A 22457-nucleotide genomic window follows, 5' to 3' on the forward strand; every position below is an offset into this window, starting at 1 on the left:
GAAATAGGCTTCTGTTTTCCACCAAGTTGCATACTGTGTTGGTGATGGTTGTGGATGGCTGGGGGGGGGAAATGTCTTAGGCTCTTTCCATCCTTGGATTTGATCCATAACATATTTTTAAAGCTTATACTCTTTCATTATCTTATGGAGATCCAGAAGGAAGAAGGAAAGTTGCTAAAGAAAATGACAGACAATGTAATTACTGTTTTATTTAGAATGACTTTTAGATTGCTACTTGCTAAACTTGCACACTTCCACTGGGTGGCTACAATGTGTATATCTGGCAAACACTTTAGTCAATGGAAAATACAATATATCATTTTCCCTTTATCAAAAGCTAAATTCAAATGTCAACATATTTCACACAGACATAATGCTCAAAGTGAAAATCCCTTTACTGACTGTCTTTCCAGTCATAAAGTTTTTATTGTGATAGTAATTTGGTTATTTGTTTGGTATGGATTAGAGATAACACAGGTGTCTGAAAATCACTTGCAGTAAAACAACAGAGCTTTTGTTATTGACTATCATTTTTAGTTCTTGTAAAAGTTAGAGGATACCATTTGCCAAAGAGTACTCTTCAATCTAGATCTTAAAAAGATTTTTTAGGTTCTTGAAATTTCAAAAATATATTAGAATTATATAAAATATTAAATTTATTTTTAAATTATATTTTATTGGTTATATTGTTACAATAATTCCAAATTTTTCCCCTTTGCTCCCCTCCACCCAACACCCCCCTTCCCCCAGCAATCCCCCACCAAATCCATGCCCATGGTTCGTACATACAAGCTCTCCCGCTTCACCCTTTCATATATTCTTCTTTTTTTAATAATAAATGATTAATTAATTATTTTAACAAAAAATAACAATCCCTGCCTCTCAGATATTAAGACCCTTTATAATCTTATAAAGGACAATGGGTGAAGGTCTCAAGTTCCTCTAGCTACTTCAAGATGGACATGGTCGTCGTCCTACCTACCCTTGGGTCCAGAAATCCCTAATAAGAGTGGGGGTGTGGAGGGGAGGGTGGCCTAAAATATTCAATTTAAATACAAGTAACAAATTTGTGAATTCATAGAAAATAAAATGGTCCCTTTAACTTTAATCTTATACATGAATGTATTTCACTATGACTAAACTACATGTGAAAATTATTATTCCTCATGCCCTATCATTTGCACTAAACTACTATTGTTTAATAGAGTGCACATTAGGACTCAATTTAAAATGTCTATTTTTCTATAAAAATAGTACACTTTTATACTACTTTTTATTATTTCTTATTTATATAAACATGAATTTTCTTCAAATTTGAAGGACACCTGAATTTTCACTCATGAGTATATATATAGACTTGTAACTGGGCTGCAAGTGCATTTTTTATATGAAAGCACTAATCTCTTTTAATTAGAAATAAATGTTCCTATATAAGGTTTTTCTTCTGAACAGAAAAAAAAAAAAGAGAGAGAAGACAATAAATTATAGTTGATTTTAGGCAGTCTGTGATTAATGAATCAAGACATTGGCTAAAACTGAAAAATGTTAGCATTCATCAATAAACTTGTTAAATGTTCTGAGTTTCTGTTGTTTAACATCCTTGGTTAGAAGAGGAGATAATACATGTTCATCTACATGAGGCATTTTTATGGCTCTCATAATTGCTGAGATATGAAACTAGCCACAGGATCCAAATGACAATGATTAATGAAGGTTAAAAGAAAAAACCAACATCATATTCTCACAACGTTTTTAAATAGATGAGACTTGTAAGTCTGAAGTTAAATTTGATTAATCAATATCATCCGTTAACATAATTATTTTGAGCCCTCATATTTAAAATAAGAACCCCAACTGGCACATCAATGTAATAAAACCTCATCTGGCTCACCTTCCTCTCATGTTGCACCTACCACATTGGCAATGAGATGTGGTTAGTTATTTAATTAAAAGAGGGTATTCCCCAAACATTGTTTTCAGATGTTAGACTTCACTTTTGCCACACAAAGCACTTTTGAATCACTGCTCAGGGCTAATAAAAGGTATACTGACGTAAGGACAAATATCTGCATATTTGGCACTTTCAAAGCATAGTTAGCTTTCTAAATTATGACTTCAACATAATTAATGTCAAAGTAGTTTTAACACTATGAATTCCATGTAGAAAGCTAGGTATGTTTTAAGTTACTACAAAATCTGGAGACATTCTTCTGTTTATTTCAAAACTCATTATGGAATCCTAAGGAAGCAACATGCTGGTGGGCAGGAATGGTCAAAATTAGAACCCATATTACAACTTCAACCCAAAACTGTTTTAAAATTCTGAAGTACAGAATAATATTTTTCAACATTTGGTTTACAAAGAGTCCACATATTTGCGACCTAATATATGTTTGGGGTTTTCATAAAAAGGCAGAAGTTCTGAGAGCTCTAATCAAGTAGCGAGTATAAGAAAGCTTACTATCTCTGATTTGGATATCTCATAAAATTTTTTACTGTAAAATGCTTTTATTTAAATCTCTAAATTTGGAGATGAAGATATTTAAAATAAGAGAAACTATACATTATTCAATTATTGAATTTCTTTCTAAGAACTAAAATAAAGGAGATAGTGGAATTGCAACGTCGCTTAAGGCAAACTTACTCCACTTCAAAAAGTTATGTAAAGTAAAGCACTGAGTTTCTGAAGTGCTACTTCAAACATCTTTGAAATAAGTGATACTGGGGCAATACCCAAGGCCTCAGATTCATGTGCCCTTCTTACACAAATACATAAGCAATTACAAATCCAAATAAAATATGAAATCCAGGAGAGTACAAACATAGCTTTAAGAAATTATGGTATAAAAAGAGAGAGGGAGTGGAGAAGGTTGGGCTCTGTAAGTGTACACCAGGCAACCAAAAATTAAATGCAGAATGAAAATAGTGTAGGAGAAAGAACTGTCTCATTAAAAAAAAACAAAAAAAAAACCTCAATTCTCTAGTTTTATAATGAAAGTTTACCAAAAGACATTTTCATCAAACATGAAAAAATAGCAATAATCACTAAACAAAGAGAATTCAATGTAAGACTTTCAAAGTCTATTATCTAGATTATTATATTATTCTAAATTATGATACTAAAACTTTCTATTGCAAATATAATTTTAATATAGAAAAGACCTGGTAAGTTTGCTTTGCCTTCAAGTTAACCTAATTTTTTACGTGCTTCTTTGTGTTGTTTTAACATGTATTCAATTACAGTCTTCAGACTATTCACCTTTATTCATTTCTTTTTAAAGAAAAACTACTGACATTTTATAAAGGGATGTTTCCACCAAAACCCTGTTTGAAATGATGAAACTTGACAGGTGTTTTCTTTTATAAAAGTGTTCATGTAATTATGAAAAGTTTTTTTTTCTTCTTCAATATTCATTGTAAAGAAAGAAAGTCACCCTGACTGGTATGGCTCGGTTGGGCATTGTACTGCAAAGTAAAAGGTGGCCGGTTCGATTCTTGGTCAGGGCACTTGCCTGGGTTGCAGGTTCCAGTCCCTGGGTGTGTAGGAGAGACAACCAATTGATGTTTCTCTCACACATTCAATGTTTCTCTCTCCCATTGATGTTTCTCTCTCACATCAATGCTTCTCTTCTCTTTCTCCCTTCCTTTCGCACTCTCTAAAAATAAATAATATCTTTAAAAAAAGAAAGAAAGTGAAGGGAAGAGATTATAACCAGAACCTAACGGGCTGTGACTTAACATGGCATTTTAAGAACTGACATTGGGTTAATTTTCTCAGAGAGCAGAAAGGAAGATATGGACTATGAAAGGGGAGAGCTGTTCAAAGAATCATGCACTCACTGTCCAGGAGTTTGCAGTGATATGCTTTGGAGCATTTCCTCAGACAGCAGCATGTGCTGCTTTTGGGGAAACAGTATCTACAGCCATCCAGCTCTGAGTTCAAAATTGTACACCTTTAGCCCTGGTTGGGTGGCACAATCAGTTGAGCATCATCCTGTACACCAAAAGGTTGTGGGTTTGATTCCCAGTCAGAGCACATATCTAGGTTGTGGGTTCCATCCATGGTTGGGCCCATCTGGAAGGCAACCGATCAATGTTTCTCTCTTACATTGATGTCTGTTTATCTGTCTGTCTGTCTCTTTCTCTCCCCTTCCCCCAGCCCCTTCCTTTCTTTGCCCTCTAAAATCAATAAACATATCCCCAGGTGGGGATAAAAATAAATGATTGACCTTTAATTTCTTCAACTTCTAGAGTTCTTTGCCAGTGGCTTACATAGTTGGAAGACAAGGAATACTGCTGTTAATATGTTCCATGCATTAAATTCATTCATTCCTAATATGACTTGTAGTATATATTGTCCTTATTTTATAGTGGACAAAACTGAGGCACAGGGACACTAAATAACTTATTCATGGCCAAACACCTGGAAGGAGTGGAGGCAGAATGTTGAGATAGTGGTAGCCACTAAGATAATTGGTAGAATGGGCACATACCACTAACAGTCTTTAGCTTTTGCCTTCCGCAAACCAGACCAAATATGTATTAAATCTAAGTAAGATTTAATATAAGACAGTTGTAATGCACACTTCTCTCCAAACTACCACCCTCAATTTCTTCTGCGTAGAAATTTTGGAACCCCCACCACCATTTCCTAGCCTGACCTATGTTTACTACCTTTGGAGGCTTGGCTCCAGAAAGTACTATACCTGTGCCCACTGTTATATTTCAGATATGAATTATGATTATATGTTTATAAACCTGTCTTCCTTGAAGGCTGGAAAACTGTCTCATTCAACTCTGTGTCCCTAACAAACAACACACAACCTGGCACATAATAAGTACACAATATTTGTTTGTTAAGAACTTGACTTCTAATACCACCACTATCCAAAGGAGCTAGTGAGTTTTTAATTTGTGAGGAAATGCGAACCGGTTTGTTTTAAACTGCCACAAATACAAAAGTCAGACTGAAAAAGATGTAGGTTAAAGTCTGAAGGCAAGAGTGCTGGCTCAATCCCTGCCCCCACACATCCTCTCCATTATCTTCCTGAAGCGGTTTCAGCTTGTAATTTTAACGTTTCTTCTGAGAGTGACTCCATTTGCTGCCCCAGCAAAGCTGTGACCTAAATCAGAAATGTGTTAAATGCAGTTAAGGCCTAACAGACCCCACTAATGGGAGAACCAGCACACATTGGACAACAGTTACTTTTAAGTCTCAACCATAATTATAAATAAGCTAAAAAGATTTGCCTAGGAGAGCTCATGCCTTGTTTGCATTCCTGTCCTTGGGGGCTTGCTTAAAGAAGATTCATATGGATTCTGATTAGGACTACAATGGGAGATGCTGTATTGTTGAACTGTGAATCCCTAGTATCCAGAACACAGAAGGCCAAAGTCAATCAATGTTAACGATCTGGTTCCTCACTCTTGGCAAGTACTTGAGAAGTTAGTTCTCTGAAGCCTTTTAAGCATTCCCTAAACAAGAATGCACGAAGTTATTTTTCTAAACAAAGGTGAGCTAGCCCACTTTCCTTACTGCAAATTCCAAAAATGAATTTATAAATTTACTCTGTTTATAGAATGAAAAAAAAGTACAATTGCAATAAAATTCAGTGTTTGTTTGTTTTTTTTATGGCAATTGTCTGGTTGTGCCATACCAATATGCATAAAGGAATGAAATTAATTTTTACTCTCTTATGGAAAGTATATTACTTATTTTTTAAAAACATTATAAGTCAACTTATAATAGTAGAGAATTATCCTAATATGATTAGAATTTTCAGTAAATTTCTTTTCTGAGTTTGGTGGTGTTAACACTCAAAACACTAGTTGGTGCTAGATAAGCAGAATATCAAAGCTGTGTAGTCCAGAAATAAAATGCATTTGTAAAACAGAAGGACACTAATTTCTAAGGCACACTGTTCAAGCACACACATACACACACACACACTTTTCCAACTAAAATCTTTCATCCTTGTAAGTCAGAAACACCACAAATTCCCTGGAGCTAGGAGTTCCTGGGATCCTGAATAAAACAAATAGGGCATAGCCAGGAAAGAGAAAGTTGTTGCCTTAAAGCCTAGAGAACCTCCTACGGACCTATTTAAAATGACGGCTGTCTTTCTTTAAACCACAGTTACAAAACGCAGTACATTCACAAACAACACGCATGGTTTTTCATCTTAAACATCTGTTGTTTTCTTGGCTATCTGTGAGGAGACATATTTCCTAAAACTTCTAATTTTTCTAGTACTTCTCTAACAACCTCATTCACAATGTAAAGTGCTTAAAATAACTTTCTCATCTTAATTGCATATGTACTTTCATTCAGAAAGAGTTCATTCTGATCTTCAAATCCTCAGCACATGGAAATCATACCTTGGGGGAGCAACGGCATCTTGTGTTTTGCTAGTATTCCAGTCCAAAAGAAAGGAGGAAGGATGAAAAATTAGAAGCAAAAGGAGATCTGGCCATAATACCATAATAAAATTCTGATTCTGAGAAGGAATTGTCATGGTGTTTTGATAGTAAACAGGCTGGGGAATGAACCAGAGTGATGGTAATAGTAGCTGATAGTAGAGTTGGCACTTTCTACATTTTTGATACCTACCAGGCAACACAGGAAGAGCTGGTATCAGCAAACATGGAGGACAGCAAAGATAAAAGTGGTGGATAATGTCTTCCGAAGACCGCAAGATCCAAACATAAATAAATAGTTTATTCACCAGAAACTGAAAGAACTAAATAAACCAAATGGAGGAGAAGAACACTGAAATACACACACCCAACAGAATATATTTTATTTTTCCACTTAAGATCCTAAGAGCAGGTTCAACCTTCAACATCTGGCTAGCCTGGTCTATAAGAAGAAAAACAGCACAAGTGGCAAACGCTGTCTATCCTGAGCATCTTTCCTTTTCATCTCTTCTCTCTTCTTTCAATATTAATCCACTTGCAATCTCCAGTGCGATGATCTTTATTGATCCTTTTTCCTATGCAGTCTTTTTAATTTGGCTGTAGTAAGCTCTGGGCAGGGATTTCGGATCTCCTGTATGGCATCTTTGGGGACTTTAACTTGTCCTCTCGCTGTCTACGCGCCCCGCTCCCCCCCCTCCCCGCTTCCACCCCAGGCTTTGTGCACCCAGTAACAGGAGGCGGATTCCACAGGGAGTCATGCTGTTGATTCCACGACTATTCATCAGGTTGCCCACTTAAACTTCCAAACACCCCCCCACCCCTGCCCTGCCCAGCACCGTTGGCTGCCGCCCTGAAAACTTAACACATTTCAAGAAATCTACAAGTTCGCATGTGTCTCAGTGGACATTCCATTTTAAAATGGACAGATGCGCTCTGAAAGTATGCATAAGAAAAACAGGGCAGAACCTCGGGATGGGAGGCATCTGGCCAGAAGGAAAGGATTTATGAGCGTGGCCACTTAGCGCGGCAGTAGTAAAATTTACTCCTGAAGTAGCTATGGCTAATTCACAAAGCCTTGCTAATCACCTACCGCCCCATCCGGACCACACTCGCCTACGCTTGGGGCTACCCCCACCCCCGACCCCCACCTCCCACACCCTCGCTCCCAGCGCCCTCGCAGATCAGAGGGAATGCTATGAGGGCCCCAGTGTTTGAGCAGCGCGCAGGGACTCCAGGCTATCGCCGCACCCCCTCTGCTCTCCCAATTTATAAAGAAATGTAACCAAGATGATGAGATGGCTGGATTATCTCCGTGTGCTGCAGAAGCTTCCTCCATTCACACCCCCAGCCTCACCCCGCCGCAAGGGAAAGCGGGGCTGTCTCTCCAGAGCCAGCGACAACCACAGAAGTGGTCGGAGGGATTCGTGTTGGCGCTCGGATTGGCCAGGAGGTTGGGGGCCCAGGTGACCCGAGAGAGACCGCGGAGGGGGGCAGCGTGGGCTCTCTCCTCTCCGTCTCGCTTCCATTCAGCTTCCCGGACTCAGAGGCTGGTTGCTGCCGCTACCAATTCAAACTCAGGGGACCAGAAGGGAGCTAGGCGAACAGCCCCGTTCCTGACCTCCTCCTTACCCACACTCAACTCCCCTCCACTCTTCTCCCAACCTAGGCATTGTCCAGGGCCCCGGACACTTATTTTAAAGCTCAGACGCTTTAAATTAAAATGTCAGAGTTATAAACTGGACGTTTACCCAGAGAGTTTCGGATTTGGTTTGAGCGACCGAGTGTGTTTCCCAGTGCTCTGGGGTTTAAGTTTCTCGGTCGGCAGCTGGGAGAGAGAGACCGAGAGGCTGTGAGTTCGGAGGCGTGCACACCTCGGGGCCTGACGCAGACTGGGTCTCGCGGGTCCGGGTGTGCTGTGCGTCTCCACGGCGCACTGAGCAGCAGCCGGGAGGCACCCACGCTGTGGGTCCTCGGCCGTAATGGACACATTTCCTTAGCAGAGCTCCCTTCTGCGTCTGGCGTGCTCAGAGACTCACTGAAGATCCTGCAACCCCGGACATAGCACAGCGCGGGGAGCTTCCGTGCATCAGGAAGCATCTATGGCATGCCACACACACCCGCACCCAGTCTTTCCAAATCTCTGTGTGGACAATATGCGACAACGCGTGCGTGTGGAGCAGAAAGTGCAAAAGACACCCGAGGCCCCCACATGCCCAGAGACAGATACGTGTCCACACCCCGTGCGTCCTTGGTCCATCCATGCCCATCTCGGAAGACAGATTAAAAATAAAAACCAAAGCTTCTTGACTAGTTGGGAAAGTGGAATTCAAAGTGATTTCTCGTTGAGTTCAACGACACAGGTTAAGGGAGCCAGGAGAAGTGGGGAGGAAGAGAGGAAGAAGGAGGGAAAGGGAGAAGCGAAGGGAGGTGCCGCAGAGCTCCGCGGACTCCTTACCTTGAGCGGCAGAGCCGGTGCCGCTGGCGCTGAGCAGGGCCAGAGCAGGTAGCAAGAGCGTTTGCAGCACGTATCCCAGTCCCAGTCCGCAGCGGGCTGCTGTCGCCAGCAGACCTTTCCTCATCGTCGACAGAGGTGTGTCTGGGGAACCTCACACAGACTTGAGAACGGCAAAAGCCCCACTGGGAAGCAGCTGAATCCGCGCACCGCGAGGCAGCCCGAAGAAATAATGAGAACCAAGAGCCACACTCCACTTTCTCCAAGGGCAGGGGCCAAAAAGGGGTGGAGAGGAGACGCTGAGGAGGAGTTTGCAGGTCCCTCTATCCCTGTGCCTTCTAACTGGCAGCTCCGTGAGCGGCGGCTCTGCCCCCACTTGGGGAGTCCGGGGCGGCGCAGGGCAGCTACTTCACCGCTCCTCCCCAACCGCAGGAGCAGCCGCAGCTCCGCCGTGCGCCGAGCCTGAACTGCTCTCCGGGTCCGATCGCCAGTGCCGAACACACACAGGCACCGGCGGGCGACGGTGGGGGCGAGGGAGGCGGGTGGAGGGAGAGAGAACTGAGAGCAGGAGGAGGAGGAGGAAAAGGAGGGAGGGAGTTGGGCACAGTGAGGAGCTCTGGTCTCCAATCTCAGTGTTCTGAAGGCGTAGGGAAACGTCCCGACTCTCGCTGCTGCGTGGCCAAGGAGGGTCACCTTCCAGTGTGGGGCGCCTGGGGGCTCGGAGGCACTCGCCGAAAAGGCGTCGGGGGCGCAGCCCAACTCCACTGGGGGGTAAGCGGCTGCGGGAGCGCGCCCAGCGTCCTTATGTAAGCCAGGATTGGAGAAGGATGCGCGCCCAGCACAGGAGGTGGAGACCGGTTGCTGATTTACCCGCAGAAGCCCGGGAGGGAGAGACCGGAGGGTAGAGAGAGACCGGAGGAAAGAGGCGGCTTCGGAGAGTGGGAGTGCGCCTGCCTCCTGCGGTGCGCCAGACCCGGACTTCGAGAGCTCAGCGGCGCACCCCGAGCCTTTTGGCTGTGTCCTGTGGAGCTCAACCCAACGCCTGTCTGCTCCTTCTCGGCGCTGGAGCTGCAGTCCTGCCTAGTGGGGAAGAAGGCGTAAAGCTTAAACAGTGCCCCAGCCGGCTGCATTCTTGGGGTTGTCTGCTCCGTTTAGACTGCTTTACGTTCTAGGCGCCTATGGCCTCTCTGTAGAGGAACAGAAACTAATAAGCTCAGGATAACTCATTCTCCAAGAGAGCTTTATCTGGATGCATCTTGGTTGAGATGATACCGACACCGGGAGAAACTCCCAGAAACAATGCACAAGATCTGGAGAGACTCACTTAAAGTGATAGTGGATCCAATGACATGTTTTCCAAACTCTTAACTGTGTGCAAGGACTTCAAACTGCTATGAATTTTTAAACCTTAAAAAAAAAAAAAAAAAAACTGGCTAGATAGCTAAGGAGGAGTTTAAGAATGGGTTGATAAAATAATGAAGGCTAGACAAAAGGAAAGCAGATGGATTAAGAGGTCAATAAACATTTGCACAGCTAACATTCTGGGAAGAAGAAAACCATTTCCCAGGATTAGTACATTTCTAAGTTAATAATAAATAACATATCAAGAAAATTTTAAGCTCTTTGTGCTAAGGGGGCAATGTGGAAACACACACACATACAGGCAGGAAGCTTGCTGTCTAATCTTGGCTGTGATCATAACTCGCTCTCATTCTGGACAGGTCAGGTAAACTGCATGTCTCAGTTTCTTCATCTGTGAAATATTTTATTAGATGGTTTCAAAGTTTTTTTCAATTCTAACATTCCACAATTCTGCCTGCTAAACTCTATCTAAACCTCCAGTCAATAAAATGTGCCTTGGATGAGTCTCACAGATCTGAAAATGTCATACTTACTTAGGAAAGACATTGACAAATCTGGTCATTTCTTATTTCTATGAAGATGCTGTCTGCCATGCTAAAATCTCTTCTTCGCTCTTTAGCTTCCCCATACCAAGATTCATGATATTTTGGTAGAAGGATAGGGCCCCAAACTGGACTGACTGGTTTAATTCCTAGCATTTTTTATTACTAGTTGACAGATATTGAACAGTAAAACTAAATAACTCCGCTTCCTAAGATAGGTCTAGTATCAGTCACTATCAGAAGTTTTGTGATAAAGAAATGAGCTGAACGTATGTGAAATGTCTAACACATAAAATTGTTAGCAGCTATTCTTACCATTGATAGAAGATTTCCATCAGCTATATGCTCTCTAGACCAGTGCCGTCCAATGAACTTTCTGTACTGATGAACATGTTCATACTGATGTTCTCCAAAATGGTAGTCATTAACAAATGAGGCTATTCACCACTTGCAATGTGACTAGTGTAAATTGGGAATTTTAATTTTTATGTAATCAATTAATATTAATGTAACTAACCACATGACTAGTGACAACCATGCTGGATAGCATATCTAGACCACTCATAACTTTTCATTTATTTTGAGGATGACATCACCAGGAGGGATTATGATTATATTTCATATATGTCTTTACAATTTTTCCAAGAAGGATACCAGTAGTAAGAAAGAAACCCCCACATATATCACTATCCTATTAACAACATATAAAAGTTGTTTATTCATTTATAATTTTCTGTTTTTCTAACTAAAATTTATCTCTTTTTAAGGCAGAGATTTTGTCTTGCTCATCATGTTACCCCCAGCTTCTAACACAGAAAGCTCAATATATAGTTGTTGTTGAATGATTGCCAAAAAGGCCCAATAGGGAAGAATCGTCAAAGTCTAGTTAATTAAATAAAATTAACTAGCATAATCATGTCTGGGGCATAAAAGTGCCCAATGGCAGATATTGCATGAAATTAATTCTTTAAAGGAAAGGTGAAAAGTAAGAAAGGAAGTAGTAGTTCAATACAGAAATTCAACCTGAAGTGGGCAAAAGAAAGGTTTAAGTGATAGTAAGTAGAGATGAAGTGGGGAAGGGAGTGGTGGGGGGAGATAAGCAAGTGAGTTTCCTACAGTCGATGGTTGCATGGGAAACTTTCCTTAAAACATCCCTCCTAGGCTTTTGTTTGTTTGTTTGTTTTGTTTTTGTTTTTTTCATGAAAGAGCTAATGCAGTGTTGCGTATGCTTCTGTGTTTAGGATTACAAACTTACCTTACTTATATCTGGTCTCAAATGTCACTGCTTAGAGAGACTTTCTCTGACCAGCTACCTAACATAACACTCACCTCATCACACTCAATTGTAGTCACTTTGTTTGACTGTTCATCTAGAACTTTCTTACATAATCAAATATGTGTACATGTATATAGACACATACAGGTACAGTATTCCCTCACTTTTTGCAGATATTAAGTTCTAGACCCCCCCGCCCCCCGGGATAGGTGAAAATCCGCGAAGTAGGGACCTTACATTTATTTTAGTATTAATATAGATTTTAAAGCTTTATATACCTTCCCACACACTTATAAACCATTCCCAGTCCTTTATTAACCTTTCCCACTCCCTTATTAACCTTTTCCACACTTTTATGAACACTACTTATGTTCTTATACATATTCTACACTCTTAAGCCTACATAATTTTAACATAAGTATACAGTACCGCAAAATCCCACGAAATAGCAAAAAATCCTCAATAAATAATTAAATATAATATTTTTAAAAATCCTGCGATACAGTGAGGCCATGATAAGTGAATCGCGATACAGAGAGGGACTACTGTATTTGTAGACATATGTAGACATAACATAAATGTCTCTGTGTATGTATGTTCTCTCCAATAGACTGTATGTTTCTCATGAGGAGGGATTTTTTTCCTTGTAGTTTCACTGCTCTATACCCACAGCCTAGAAAACTGCCTGGCACATAATACATGGTCAATAAATGTTTATTCAATATTGAATGAAAGAGTGAGACCCAATGGATTTAAAAACTGATCTAAGTCCTGGATTAAGATGTCTTTTTTACCCAAGATAGTTTTTCAAATTATGAATATGTTTTTCTAGTTTTTGAATAAGATCAAATTTGGGTGCATTTTTACCAAAAATGAATTTAACTATGAATTTTTTGAGATTGAAATACTGTAGGTGTTTAAGGAACAGACATGAAATTCATCTCATTCTGAAAAATAAAAAGCTTAATTTAAATCCATGTACCGGGACTTCCTTTTTCTTGGCTGCAGTGAGTGGAGAATTAACTCTGGGATAATAAATCCCAGTGACAGGTGCTAATGGGAATTAAGCATGCAAATCCCCTGCATATCCCTCCAGAAATCAACACCAGGAAAATTATGCTATTTAGCATGTAGGTTGCTTACTTATAATATTATTTACGCTAGACCCATATAGAAAATGTTTCCAGCTTAAGGTTTAAGAAATAAAAAGCAATAGAAAATGTATTTTAATTACAGAAATATTTCCTCTCACTTTATAACTCTCATGTTTGATTTCTCACTTTTTGTATTTTATATATTTTTAAAAGAAATTATCATAACAGGCAATATAGAAGGAGGAGGAGTTCTGTGAATATAATTAGGATGGTGGTGAGGAAACTCTTTTCCAAACTAGGAGCCGGACTTGATAGATCTCAGGTAAAATTACTGACAAGCATCAACTACAGAGAGCCAGATGGTCCAGGGTCAGTTGCTTCAATCCCCCTACTCTGCCTCAACCCACAGAAGGGAATTTGGCTTGCCATAAACTATACACTCTGAGGTCTTATGCATTATATTAATTATTTTAGACAAGACCCTCTTGGTTGAAAGTGATGGAACCTCAACTCAAACCAGCTTAAGCAAAAAAGAGAATTTATTGCTGTACATAACTCAAAGGCCATAAATTAAAATGTCTCTATTAACAAAGGCTAATATTTATCAATCATGCTGTGTCAGGCACTGATCTAAGTTTTTACATGTGCTATCTCATTCAATCCTCAAAATGAAGATTAAATTGAAGTCATTTTCTACATGAAGAAACAATGGTTAAGTCATTTTGCCCAAGTCACCAACAGTTAGTATTATGAATGCCAGACTGATCTCAGAGATCATGTTCTAGATCTAAGAATTTAAATACCACCACTCCCAGGACTCGGTCTCTCTTCCTAGCTACTTTTGTTTTAATCTTTTGGTGCTGTTCCTCTCTTTTTTGACTTCATTCCCAGACCTGTGATGTCCACACTGCGATTGTGGGCACCTCCAGGTTTATGATGTCTTTGCCACCACCAGTCTCACCACAAAAAGCACTTTCATTCCCAACTAGCAAACAAAAATCTCAGAATTATATTCTTGACTTCTCTGGGATGCATACCCATACCTGACCCAATTACCATAACCAAGTTCTTGGAATATACTGAATCACAAGGCCTAGGTAATATGCTAATTTCTGGCAACTGGTAACCAGGATTGAGAGTAGGGAGAACAACTTCTTCAAAACTAAAATCAATATGGTGAGGAGAAAGAATAGATGCCGAAGGAATGGGTTCAGGGCTTTCCCTAGTCGTGATGTTGGGGGCAGAATGAGTTCTTCACCAGGCTTAAATTTTGTGCCATAAAACTTCACTACAGCAAATGAAGAACAATGGTTAAGAAGGACTGAAGACTAGTGCCTGTTGGATTACTTTTTCTATTGACTGACAGAATTGAATACCATTCAATTCAATACAGCTCAATGTAATTCAGCTCAAACTAACCTCAATTTAATTTAATTTACAAAACTTTTACTCTGCCCCTATTATATTGCAGCTACATTCCACAATCCCTGGAGAAGAGCACTGTGCTCCAAGGGCTTATAGACTAAGAACAATACAGATGAATACATATAAGGATTCCACATAGAGACCAAGATGTGGTGGAAGTATAAGGATATGAAAAAACTTTGCGTAGGGTAATCTGAGAAGAAAATGACCTAGAAGTAAGATTTAAACACATGGGTATTAGTAATGCTAAGTTTCACACAAAGGGTGTGTTTATCTCTAACAATAAGAATTCTGGAAGCAGGCAGTCTAGGGTCATTATAGACCAAGAGCAACTCAGTTAGTGACGCTCCTTTTACGCCTGGGCCCCATGTTTCATAATGTGTGGCTTTCATTCTCGCAGTTGCCTGATGGCTTTCCCACCTCCAGGCACCACGTTGCACTTTCCAGGCAGGGAGAGAAGGAGCAACAGGCCCAAGTGGATGCAGGAAGTTTATGAGCCTTCCAAAAACAGTTTCCATTTTCTCCATAGCCTGTTAAAAAGCTACCCTAGAACAGCCACCTGTAGTGGGTAAAGAAAAGGGTGTTGTGAATGCTGCCTGAATCGTTTATTTCAGACACAGTTCTGTGGGATAAGAGGGCACCAAGAGGAAGCTATGAAGACAGGAAATGGCAGGGTACATCCAAAGAATTGTAGATAGCTAGAAAGTAATTCTATCTTTACTTGAGTAAAAGGGGGAAGTTGAGAAATAAAGGGACGGAGCAGACTCTATATTCTTTAGTCCACAAAAGTATATACTTATCGAACTTTTGGGAAGTGTGAAGCACTGAGCATCTTCTCCTCAAGGAGTCTATAGTTGGAGTGTAGAGATACTATTTACAGGAAAAGAAACAAAATAGCCCAAAATAAGGAAAGATGACATGAAAGACTGAGAAGGAAGAACAAAAAGAAGGAAAGGAGGAAGATTGTGAGGAACAAAGTAAGAAAGAAAGGGGCAAGGAAAATAAAGAAAACAAAAAGAGGAAACAATAAAAGAGAAAGAAATAAAGTTCAGTGTGATCTCTGCAGTTGTGTAAGAGGAGGCAATTGCTGTAAGAGGGAGAAAACAATGAAAGGCTCCATGCAAATTATAAGGAAAATAATAGAATACGTAATTTAGAAGACAATGACTGGGGAGAGTTATTATAATTATTGTTTATTAGAGCTGTTTAAATACCTTATTTTATTTTAAATTTATCTGCCAAATTGGACCACAGTCATTTTTCTAATATTACTAATTGAAGAAAGAAGATACTTGATAAAAATCTTTGGAAGATTCTGAATCAGCAAACATAGATTTAAGTCTCTATTTAGTTAACTTATTTCTCAGATATCCCTGTAACTTTTTTACACTAAACAATATCAACATATAAAGTTTCCCTGAAGATGAAATGTGTCATTACTTAGGACATTATTATGGTGAGGTATGTTCTATATTATTCATTTTACTTAATTTACATACTCATCTAAAGAGCAACATTAATGATGTGACTTACACAACACTAACATAAACTTGGTGCTGTTCTCCATATCTCCCTCACTTTTGCCTACATCACCTGTCCAGTTACAAAATCCATGCAATTTTACTACTTAAAGATCTCCAGGACTTATCCCATTATCTCCAGACCCACAAACACACAATATATTGGCATGTGCCACATAGTATCTCATAGTTGCTTCCTTAGTAGCCAGTATACGCTCACATTTCAATCCATGCTCTCCACACATCTCAGAATAATCTTTTAACATAACAATCCAGTGACTTATTTTCCTAAACTCCTGTTCAAAGATTCCTCATTGTAAGCTAGATTGCATTATTCCTGATTTTTTTACTTCTTCCTTGTTAATAGAATTGCTTTCTGCCATTGCAGTCCTACCTACCACAGGTGGGATGAACTTCGCAGCCTCACTGATGGTGGTTTTTGTCAATGAATGTGGGGAGATGGTACAGAATGCCAGTTCCTTCCACTGCATATTTCCACTTGTTTTCACGTGCTCCTGCCAGTAATCAGGAAAATAACATTCCCCAGATGACCACCGGTCCCAGGTGAATGCAGCATACATGAAGAGGTGTACAGCCTGATACCTGCTGTTTATGGAGTCCAGAGCCTGGTTCCAGCCGAGCTTAACTGAGTTGCAGCAGGCCCAGTGACACCTGAGCAAAAACAAAAAATGCTTGCTGTGTTCAGATGTTGTGTCCTGGAGTGATTTTTGTGTGTAGCATTATCACAGCAAGAAGTGTCTGATACACATGGTATAAGAAATCTTGTCATCAGATTAATTTCAAGATAAACCAGATGATAATGTCCCCTGTAGTGGGAACAAGCTAGCAGAAAATAAGACAGGGTTCAGAACTGAAGAGGGTGACTTTGAGAAGTACAGTGGGTGAAGTATGGATGCATGGTTGTTATGAGAGGTGTGTTCAATTCAATTCAACAGAGTCTTAAATGAGATTACATTAGGCCTGTTCCTTGAAGGATATATAAGATTTTTATTTGCTGAGTTGCACAGGAGAGCATTCCAGGCAGAAGAAACCACTGAGGCAAACAGAAAGAAAGGTAGAAATGTACATCAAATGCTAAGTGACTTAGTTTGGAACTCAGAAAGTATTACACTTAATACTATTACTAATTATAATTTAAAAAATTTTACCTGGTAACATTTTTGAACTCTCATTAGTCAAACATTATATATTGGCACATGTATGTGTGTGTGTGTGTGTGTGTGTGTATTCTATCCAGAAATTATCCAACCATGTAATATGAAAAATGGAGACATTTATTGAAGAAGATACAAGATACAAGAAACACTGTACATAGGACAATGAAGCCTCAGTCCCCTTCAAAGTAGGAACCTTGGGACCTCACACAGTTCTCCCAATCTCACCATCAGCTGCCCCGTCATATTTTCCTGAATCTCATCTGTGGTCTGAAATCTCTTCCCTTTCAAAGGTGATTTTAATTTTGGGAAAAGCCAGAAGTCACAGCATGCCAAATATGGGCTATAAGGGGGCTGGGTTACCTGGGTGATTTGATGTTTCACCAAAAAACACTGCATGAGATGTGATGCATGAGTGAGCACATTGTCGAGATGAAGTTGCCAGTCACCAGTTTCCAATAGCTTGTGACCTTCTGGATCATCTGAATAGTTTCTCTGGAGGAATGTTTAAGCTCAATGCAAAATTTGATACATATTCCTTGCTTTACTTACTCAATCATTCTGAATGCCATGACCACACATTGTATGTGCTCACTCAATGGCATCTACCACCCCCATTGACTAGTACAGTGAAGTCATAATTGTTCATGCATGCACATTCTAGTCCACTCTCCTTGGCTGTCATTTTACATCAATGTCGCACAAACCATTCTTATTATAGTAGTAATGGCTGGACTTTTTCCAGACAGACTACACACACACACACACACACACACACATACACACATACATACATACATATATATTCATTTAATACTCACAAGAATACTATGTAAAAAGTAGGTATTATTATTACCTTCATTTTAAGCATGAGTGAGAAAATAAAGTCTCAGAGGAGTAAAATAACTTGCCTAGTTAAATTCTTGTCAGAATGGAATCTGAACTCAAGTTTATCTGGATACAGGCAAATACCCAAAGGTAAAAATTTGGATAAGAAAATCGGACTAATTTTTGAAAGGCTTTTCATGGTTTGCTAAGTGGTCTACCCCACATTATTGCATATACTAGAACCCTATCAAAGGGCTTTGGAGAATGAAATGATATCATGACCATGTCTTGCATCAATGCGAAAAGTGAATTAAATCTGGAAGAAAAATCACAGAGTCTATTCTAATAATCAAGATGATAAACAGTGAGAGCTTGAATATAAAGACTGGTAGAAAACAAGTGAAAAGGACATACACGATATTCATTTGGGAATACAGGATGAAAAATTTGTAACATTAAGTATTCATGATAACTCAGGCAGTGTAGCTCTGTTAGTAAGAGCATCATCCTGTACCCAGAAGGGTCATGGGTTTCATTCCTGGTCAGGGTACATGCCTAGGTTGTAGGTTCAATTCCTGCATGAATGAGGCAATCAATCAATGTTTGTTTGTTTTTTCTCTCTCTCTGAAATCAATAAATAAATATTTAAAAAAATAAAAGAAATATTCATGATATAATGAAAAATAAACTATGGAACCCTAGAAAACTACTTGTAATAGTAAACTACACTTTACTTAATTAATGGCATTAAAGAATTAGAAAAAAGATTTAAAGGGTGAGAGGGATACATTAATTTGGGGGACTACAAGTATTAATTGGGACTTGAAATGGCTTAGTCAATAAATATTGTAATGAATCACTAACATTTTGGTTACATGACTAGGTTTTTTTCATAGTCCCTAACATTGTGTCTGGCACAGAAAAGGTAATCAATAAACATTTTAAAAGTAAAGAAATAACTTATAGAAATATTTTATAACATATAGCCAAATTAGTTATTACATATTAGAAATCTTTTACTTTCAGTTTTTCTGAATTTATTTATAAGTTCATCATTAGAAATGTGTTGTGCTGTATCTTACAGAAACATGCCATAAATTACGATCTGGCGTTCAGTCTACAAAATCCTGATAATCATGTATAATATTACAGAAAAAAATAATATTGTAGAGTATGTATTTCAATCAAGAAGGCGAAGCATGCTTTATAATTAAATTAAATACATATGAAAATGTAATTTTTATTCTTTTGATAGAAAGAAGAATGAGAAGAAAATGTAAAATAAAGAGATTTCTAAGTTCATTTCATATTTCTAATAACTGAACAATAAAGCCATTCCTTCTACTTCATGTCTAATTTTAATTGGAAATAGTGGGTTTTATTTTCTTTAACATAGATGCTGGACTAGTGCTAATTAGCCTTCTTTTGATCACAGTTGGGTTTTGGTGAATACGTTGAATTAAAAAGAACAAAAAATATATATATAGAAAAACAGATACATGTTTTTCCTGACAAAATTGAGGAAAACAAATGAAAAATGTAGGAAAAGATGTGAACATCTCAAGTGAGAATTTTCCAGAAGTATTTTAAACAGAATTGTGTAAAACAAAAGTAAAAAATAATGAAATAAAGTTAATAAACAGTGAGGAAGCAACAGTGGTTTAGATTATCACCCACATGGTCCACCAGATGGCCCAGCTGGCCAGAACAGTCTGGTACTGTACAGTAGGAGTCTGTGGGCAACCTAGCATTAAGATCTAGTATTATGGTTCGGGTACTTTTATGGATAAAGCCCTTGTTTACATTTGCTACTTCTCTAGACTTTTAACTTCTCGAAAATGAGTTTACTTTACTATAGTAATATTTGAATCATTAAAATTACTTGCCTCAATTTCTTTTGTAAGAGTGGTTGTATAATGAAAAAATAACTAAATGAGTAAATAATATAATAAGTTTATGTACATTTTAATTTAATCAATGATTTATTTTTCTGTTTTTGTTTGCTATTTTATTTCTTCTTAGGATCCGGAAGATCTCTTGATGATTATTATTCCCAAAGGTATATTTCACTTTACATTTCTGACACTAGCGAGATCAATGAAGACCACTTTTTTTTTTTTGGTCTGCTGACATGATGCTTTTTAAAAATACAAAGAGATGATTTACATGCAATGACTTATTTTTTGCCTTATGTACTACCCCAACCAAAAACTACAAATTACACTGGTTATAGATTCAGAGGAACTTATTGAGCAAATCTGTGATTGTAGGAGACAGAACCAAATCACTTAAAAGAAAATCTATTTCAATATCTGAGAAGGCTAAGATATCTCAAGAATATTTAAATAAGTTATTTGAGGAGTGGCTTTGGCATCTGGAGACCGGTGTTGGAACCTTACCTCTGCTTCCATGCCTCTGCATGTCCAAATTCCATTCTCCTGGGAATCGAGTCTTTAGTCTGATCATCGCCTATTACCTGGAAAATTGATACCTTCATATCTCTTTGCATTTGCTCACGACCCTTACTCTACCTGAAATTTCCTCACACAAAGACCAACCATTTTTCAAAGTCTAATTCAAGTGCTAACCCAATATAAAATTTTGCCTGAGCCCTATAGCTAAAAGTGCTCAGTCTTTTTCTGATGTTCACATGCTTTTATATCAACTGCTATTGGCATATATATAAATGTATAGTTTCCATCTATCAATTTATATGGCATTTATAATTCAAATTTGGGTCTCAACACCTTGAATTCTAAAAACACCAAACTTGTTGGTCAACATAGACGATGTAAGTAGTAATTTTGAAAGTGTCAGTAGGGCACCTTTTTGCCTTTACCTGAACAGAATAGTTTTCCTAGTCATCTTAAGGCCCTCATCTACCTGGAGAAAAGGAAATGGCCCAGGATATGGGCACACCTATGTTTAGAGCAGAAATGCCTAACAAAAAAAATTCGTATGTAGTTCCTGAACTCCAAGATAGAATTTCCATGCCTGTAGCCAAACAGTGGGCTTAAAAAATTAGCTTGTATGTGCCATAAAAATAGAATGAACTTCTACCATTTGAGACAATATGGACATAGATGGTATTATGCTAAGTGAAATAATTCAGACAAAGAAAGACAAATATCATAAACTTTCACTGATATGTAGAATCTAAAAAACAAAATAAATGAACAAACAAAACAGAAACAAATTCATAGATACAGAAAACAGACTGATGGTTGCCAGATGGGAGGGGGTTATGGGGGTTGGATGAAAAAAAGAGAACAGATTAAGAACTACAAATTGCCTGTTACAAAATAGTCACGTGGATGTAAAGCACAGCATAGGAAATATAGCCAATAATATTGTAATTACTCTGTACAATGATAGGTGAATACTTGACTTTTGGAGAAGGTCACTTTGTACACTATATAAATGTCTCATTATTATACTGTACACCTGAAACTAATTTAATATTGCATATCAACTGTTATTTAAAAATTTTTTTGAATTAGCTTGTATAGTGTACTGAAGATGCTACTTGTAATTAAGATTGAGGCCTTTAACTTGCTGATTTAGAGGATATAATATGGGGAAATGAACAACCCAGAAGTCCAAATTTCACTTTATTTCAAGGTATCATGCAAAAAGCAGAAAGAATGGAAGAGTAAAGAAGTTAAGCCTTGTTTCTATTCCTCTCCACAGGGTTCACTTATGAGGGAGGGGAATATAGAAACTCTGTGGAGTAAGAGAAGACATCAAGATCACTTTATAGCAACATGGTGTGCCTTGGTGGAAAACAACATAAAACAGGAAAGTATTCTGCATTCTAAAGATGATTTTGTGTCAGTGAGGCACCCAGAAGGTCCTTAATGAAAAAAGACACACAAGGTAGTACTGATTTAAAGCCACGGTAACTTCGGTAATATCCACCTGGGCAGCCATGGGCAAGGGTGGGAATCGTGTTCTGTGGGGCTAGTGGCATTCAGCAGATGAGCTACAGGGCACCAGTGGGCCTTGATTGTCATCAAATGTTTTGAAGCACACATTCTATGGGGAAAGTGCCTGGGTTCTAACTCCTGCTCTGCTTCTTACTTTGTGACATTTTCATCAGCACTCTTGTCCATTTATTTAGAAACTAATGGTACTTATCTTAAAATGTTGTTATAAGAGTTGAACAAATTAACTCACATAAAACACTGTATAATATGTGTGGGATTTAGTAAACATTAATACATTTTAACAATATTTTTTTAAAGGACATTTTATTGATTTGGCTATTACAGTTGTTTCAATTTTTCCCCCAGCCCTCCTCTATTCAGTAGCCCTCTTTCCTCCAGCATGTAAGTTCATGTCCATGGGTCATGCATGTAAGTACTTT

General features: G+C 38.6%; 1 protein-coding gene across 1 annotated transcript in view; it reads right to left on the reverse strand.

The window, feature by feature from the left end:
- Positions 1-9081, reverse strand: part of UNC5C (unc-5 netrin receptor C) — a 347425-nt gene extending 338344 nt beyond the window's left edge. Inside the window, exon 1 of the mRNA XM_090266319.1 lies at positions 8873-9081. Coding sequence (XP_090122445.1) covers positions 8873-8996 — 124 coding nt within the window. The 5' untranslated portion in view covers positions 8997-9081. The remainder of the gene's footprint in view (positions 1-8872) is intronic.
- Between the last annotated feature and the right edge of the window lie 13376 nt (positions 9082-22457).

Source organism: Furipterus horrens, unplaced genomic scaffold, assembly GCF_987537825.1.
Source record: "Furipterus horrens unplaced genomic scaffold, mFurHor1.1.pri manual_scaffold_2, whole genome shotgun sequence".
NCBI classification, from domain to species: domain Eukaryota; kingdom Metazoa; phylum Chordata; class Mammalia; order Chiroptera; family Furipteridae; genus Furipterus; species Furipterus horrens.